This window comes from Phallusia mammillata, chromosome 8, assembly GCF_965637545.1.
Source record: "Phallusia mammillata chromosome 8, kaPhaMamm4.hap1.1, whole genome shotgun sequence".
NCBI lineage: Eukaryota > Metazoa > Chordata > Ascidiacea > Phlebobranchia > Ascidiidae > Phallusia > Phallusia mammillata.
The window spans coordinates 17,520,004-17,525,793 of record NC_137259.1 but is presented as its reverse complement, the minus strand read 5'-3'; the positions used below and the strand labels follow the sequence as shown (position 1 = coordinate 17,525,793).

General features: G+C 38.2%; 1 protein-coding gene across 1 annotated transcript; it reads left to right on the top strand.

Annotated features, from left to right (window-relative positions):
- The first annotated feature begins 956 nt into the window (after positions 1–956).
- LOC145205354 (uncharacterized) lies at positions 957–5,341 on the top strand. Its single transcript, XM_080078048.1, has 3 exons — positions 957–1,041; positions 1,673–1,987; positions 5,109–5,341. Exons 1-3 carry the CDS (start codon positions 965–967, stop codon positions 5,197–5,199), a joined length of 483 nt encoding a protein of 160 aa, XP_079934174.1. The 5' UTR covers positions 957–964; the 3' UTR covers positions 5,200–5,341.
- The last annotated feature ends 449 nt before the right edge of the window (positions 5,342–5,790 follow it).

The following is a 5,790-nucleotide window of genomic DNA, read 5'->3' as shown; positions in this document are numbered from 1 at the left end:
CAATTTTCGAAGTTAATATATTAACCCGTACCTGAAGTAGATGCAACCACAGTTCCTCTTACGCTACAGAAGTGTAGTCTGTCTCGCGATAAAGCAAAGCACGTCATGGTGGTTTTTGCGACTTGCAAGTCAAAACTCGCAGCAGTGAATATATAAACCTAGACGTAAAGTGAATTGAACCATAGTTCGTCCGGCGCTACAAAAGTCGAGTCGGTCTTCTGCAATACAACAAGGCACGTTACGAATGTTTTTGCGACTTACAAGTCAAAATTTGTGGAAGTAAATTAACCCGAGCCTAAAATGGATTCATTTCGTTTGACGCTAAGATATCATTGGTCTTTTGCGATAAAGCATAGACACCTTACAGAAGTTTTGCGATGTATAAGTCAAAATGCGTAGAAGTGAATATGATATCCCGAGTATAAAGTGAATTTAGTTTGTCTGGCGCTACTGTAAGTCGAGTCAGTCTTTCGCAATAAAGCAAGGCATGGTGTAAGAGTTTTTTCGAATTTGAAGTCAAAATTCGTAGCAGTGAATATATTAACCAGCACATGAAGTAAATTCAACCATAGTCTGTCCGATGGTACCATTCCAGTCGGCCTCTCGCAATAAAGCAAGGCACGTTATAGGAGTTTTAGCGAATTGAAAGTCAAAATTTGTAAAAGTGAATATATCAACTCGTGCATGAAGAAGATTCAACCATAGATCGTCTGGCGATAACGGAACCTTAGGGAGTATTTGTGATACTTATGATAGATTTCAAATTGAGACAATTTGACAACGGAGTGTGTCATGCTCATGCACACCTGTTATCAAGTCTGAGTTAAGAAACGAACTATTCAAAGTAACAGCGTAGTTTTTGGTCTGGGATAGCTAATAACAAACTTAGTGATTTTTAACAATTCGTCTTTTTCAGAACACATTTTTGTAAAACAACGAAAATATTGTACATCAATATCAAACTATGGCTAATTTATTGCGCACAGTCATCGTCTGTTTATCTGTCATTGCTGTCACGAGAGCTGCATCTATTATAGAAAGGTAGGTTGGGTTTAAATGATGAAAGAAAAGTCGGTGTTTTCAAAGAACTCGATGGCAACTCTGTACCGCAAACAACCACGTCGTTAAATTGTCATGAATTAATTATAATCAATGTCTCGATTCCTCTAGACTCAATAAAAAGGTAGTAGGGGTTCAAACTGCATAATTTCGGGACTAAAAGTACAAAAGTGCCCATATTTCCAGCATTTCTTTACCGCTATGTCACTATTAGTAAATACAGCAATAACAATAAGGTTGAAGCTAAACACTTGGACTGGACAGATCCTGACTATAAAGATTTGAAAATAAATTCTTTACACTGGGTTTGCTATTTGTAAGACCTGAACGTTCGCAATCAAACTTAGTGTGCAAGTATATGAACCGTTGCTGCCAGGCATAACATACGAACTAAACGATTCTCTTCTGGCAAATCTATTGTTTTTACCAACGCTTCAACGTCCTATTTATAGGGTCTCCATTACCATGCAAGGTTATGTTATACGCAAACAGTACTTATCGTAGAATTAATTTGTGGTTGTTACACAACATACCCAAAACGATTGAAATCGACATCCTATATATTATCTTACATTTGCATCGGCTTTACCAAACATACAACTTTCAATCACAGACCCGAAAACGACACACCGGCCAATACAATGCCAGAAAAACAGCCAACCGAAAACGAAATGGTTGAAGATTTATTGCTGATTCAGCAGTTATTGTCACTTGATGACTCCGACTTTCTTGACCTTTTACTCAAAAACTACGAACCCCGTTACGCCAGCGAGCTGGATACGGCAGCAGAGGAAGATACCAACAGCGCCAGCAAGCGGAGCGACGAACTGGTGCAGAAACGCTACCCGATGGGGGACTTTACCCACTTGGCTGCGAACATGAAGGACAAAGAGGCGCAAGTGAAGCTCGCAGCTCATTTTGCGGGAAAGTAAGTTGAATGCGGTTGGTACTGGTTTAAAATTGGTCCCAGAATTTGACCGAAAACTCCCACAAACCATTTAAGTATTAGGCCGAGTCGCAACACAAGTTAAAGACAGTCCCTGGCATCTACGCGAGATGGTATATCATTGCTCGTACTATTCAACTTCATATTAAAAGAGCTTGATATAATTAAAACTAATACATCGTTTTTTTTCATGTAGTTATGATTTAATAATACCAAAAATGCAAGTTGCAAATACCAATATGTCTGTTTTTACTATTGTTAATTACTTATACGTTTATTGTTAATTACTATTCAAATCAACTGGCATAAACCATCGTTGTACAAAACAATGTTGGCACGCAAGGTCATTATTACTATTTTAACATGACAAATAAACCGGGATGCGGAGTTCAAAAGGTTGCCGACCCATGGCCTAAAGGTAAACGTTTACCACCGGGGTCTTTATACACGAAGCATAAGTTTTTTTTACACACACCGAGAGAATGAAAAATGTTTTACGCGATTTTGTCCATATTATTTGTACAATGTCTCACACACACACACAAGCTGACAACTTACGGATTCGTTTACGCCTTGTTTTTGTTACGGTTTATTTGGTCAAAGAAGCAAGTGGGGCGATTTTTTTTCCAAACAGATAAACGCGAGTGACTCGTTACGCGACAAATCAGTTTTAAATCTCCAAATAGTTCAAACGACATTTTCGATCGGTCAGCAAAGCAGATTTTCAAGCCTGATTTGGGGTCCTCAAATCCGATTTTTTGTTAAAACGAAACCCGAATTAGGCCTAAAAGTTGGTGAAATTGCAACATCAATGAGGCCGAGTATAAAGTCAGGCCCAAATCAAGCCCGTTTTATTCAAACTTAAGCCAAAACCCGACCCGAAAAGCCCAACCCGACTTACAACTCTACAAAAGAGCAAATGTATATGTCAGAATTGTAAAACAGATGACGTTATAGCTTTTTGCCACGTTGACAAAACAAAATAGCAATATGGCGGCCAAATGGGGTCAAAAAACGATACATTAAGGTAAAAATAGACACTTCGTTTGCGTTTGGTCAATTTCTCCTTTTGTTCAAAACGTTTTATGGAGGGTTCAATGTCACAATAAGTACATCAGTAAATCACCCGGTTCTATATATTCACATAACGGACGCCAGGCCAGACTGTAGACCAATTACAGTGGTCGGGGTATTTTACTGCCACGACTGGCACATCGAACGCAATAAAATCCCGCGCAAATCATCAGCAAATTTAAATGCAATAAAGCCAGGACGCGGTCACAACAAAGACGCCAGTGACCTGATAAAACGTCAATCATTCTCAAGGTGTCTGTTCTCCGAATAAAACGAGATGGTATCGCACATCAAGCCAAGTTTCATACATTAACCCTAAGGTCAGTGACCTGTAAATGGGGATAAGCTAATGGGGCGGCTACCTGGTGAGCTTGTGTTATCTGGTGGAGAAATTACACCAGGAAAAAACGTCCAGTCATGTAATTTGTGTTGTTTTGCTTACCATCAATTCACGTGTGTTTGTTAGCATACAGATTTTAGCTGGGCTGCGGCGCGGTGCGTTTCTCTAGTAAACAAGTTCTTTGCTGCAAAATCGTAGTAGATTACCTTGACCAACAAAACAAACGTTTGCAGCTTGTCGCCAATGTGATTTGCTGTCACACTACAATCATGGGCGACCATGGGGTTAATCATAAGGGTTTGGCCGCAACTAGAAAATGTAATACCACATTGGAATTGTCATTGCTCTGGCAAATAGTGGAGAAAATAGGATAACGCAAACTGCACGCGAAGCTTTTAATGCGCACTTAAAACAATTGTGAAAAATGTGCAGCTAAAACAACATTCAATTTGCAAACGACCTGGGGTCATAGCCTTGTGTGCAATTTACCTTAGCTTTTTTACTAAATTTCGCAACGTTGCATAAAAAACTGATTACAAAAATCGAAGTTTCGGTTACGTGCTGCACGGTAGTGTATGGAAAAACATTTTTTGCACCCGCGAATCAACCATCAACAAACGCAATCAAATCCGCAAGATCGGGTCGTCTGGGATCAACAGGACTCGTGAAAGCTTTGCAAGGCAGTGAAAGGTTCGGTAAACACAAATAAACAAAAGCTATCTGATGGTTATCAGCGCATAATGTTTGTCGCACATGGCAGACTCAACCAACACTAACTTCATTGTGGTCAACACACCAATGGGTTACTTTGGTGCAACAATGCCAAACTGTTGACGAAAGCGATTTTCACGCTAAGACAAAGTTACCTTAATAGCGAATTTTTAAAGTGAACAAACACTGCAATTTGTCAAATTTTCGAACAAGGCTGTTTTGATCCTCAAGAAAGATTTATCAGTATCCCCTCAATTTTTAGACATAAAAATACATGGGCAAACAGAGATAAATGCAATTATGACACAAACACATAAAGATAATCAGAAGCAGCGAAAATATTTTGATGTCTTTGATACTTGCTGTAAACCGTAGCAAAAACCAAATAGCTGCAAAACATAGTTACTGCAAATGTTAGATTCCAAGATTGCCGCGAAGTGCCAAATTTTGCGGTACACAACCGATTGATTGATGAGTTGTGAACGTGATTTTTAATCCATTAGTAATGGAACTTTAAATCCTATTCAGCCATAGCGTTCCAGTTTGAACAAACAAAATAGGTTTATTTGCCACAAACCGACAAATTAAACGTGAATAAATAAGCTTTTGCTGCCACTCGTTTATTTATACTTAATAAACGAGTATTGCTCTTCCAGCAGTTTTATTATGAACAACCGACGTTCCGACATCCCATAAAAGACACCTTCATCAGGACAATGGCAAATCTTGAAACAAAAATTTCTAATACAGCGACAAAAGCCTGTGCGGCTACCAATAGATACAAACGGAGTGATAAAACACATTTCAACGGTGTAAATGCAACCGATAATAATTTATCGGCATTGAAAATGTGGAACAATATTTTTGTACAACCAAATTTTAATACACTTGATTGTATAACCGTCAAATTTCAGTTTAATGTTGTTGCAATTATCTCAAAGAACATTAAATCTAACGAAATTATATCTATCTTTTTAGCGTCGGTGTATCCTCGCCCTGTCTTGATGAAATGATTCCCCGCGTTCGGACTGTGCATGACTTAATGGAAGTTTTCAGGCTTTGCAGATGAAGACTGACGTTTCCCATTGACTTCGTATAACATGGACATCTTGCTTTAACTACTTGTCATTTATTTCCAGTTTGTTTCCGTCTGTTTCATGATAAAAACCTTGTTTGTTTTTTTCTTACCTGATTTTCGTATTCTGTGTTGATTGCAACTATTGTAAAGCGATCAGTTCCCAAAAGTGGTTTTTATTGGTGTTTGGAATTACTTCATGTTACCCTTGTGCAAATAAACAAATTCCATTTAACTGCAAAATTTAGACGCAAACTTGCAGTATCTTAACACGTTGAATGGAAATATCAATTCGGAATAGATCTGTCGATTTGCCTTTACATTTTTGTAATGAATGTTCCACATATTAATTGTACGCTCGATTATGTAAGGCAGATAATGATTGAGTTATAAGTCGATGACTTAGGGGCAAAGGACCATAAGTACAGGCGATTGGCGAACAGTTATCAAAATTTTGCTTTCAAAAACTCCTAAAATAGCCATAAATGTTAAGAAAGGCACAACGTTTTCAGCCAAAATACCTGTTTGTTCAAAAATAGGATGCCACTTTTATAACAGCTAAAAATATATGTAGAAAAAATAATG

Coding starts and splice junctions, on each gene's coding strand:
- LOC145205354 (XM_080078048.1), top strand. CDS start 965: ATGGCTAATTTATTGCGCACAGTCATCGTCTGTTTATCTGTCATTGCT. Junction 1,042..1,672: donor GCTGCATCTATTATAGAAAG/GTAGGTTGGGTT, acceptor TTTCAATCACAG/ACCCGAAAACGACACACCGG. Junction 1,988..5,108: donor GCAGCTCATTTTGCGGGAAA/GTAAGTTGAATG, acceptor CTATCTTTTTAG/CGTCGGTGTATCCTCGCCCT.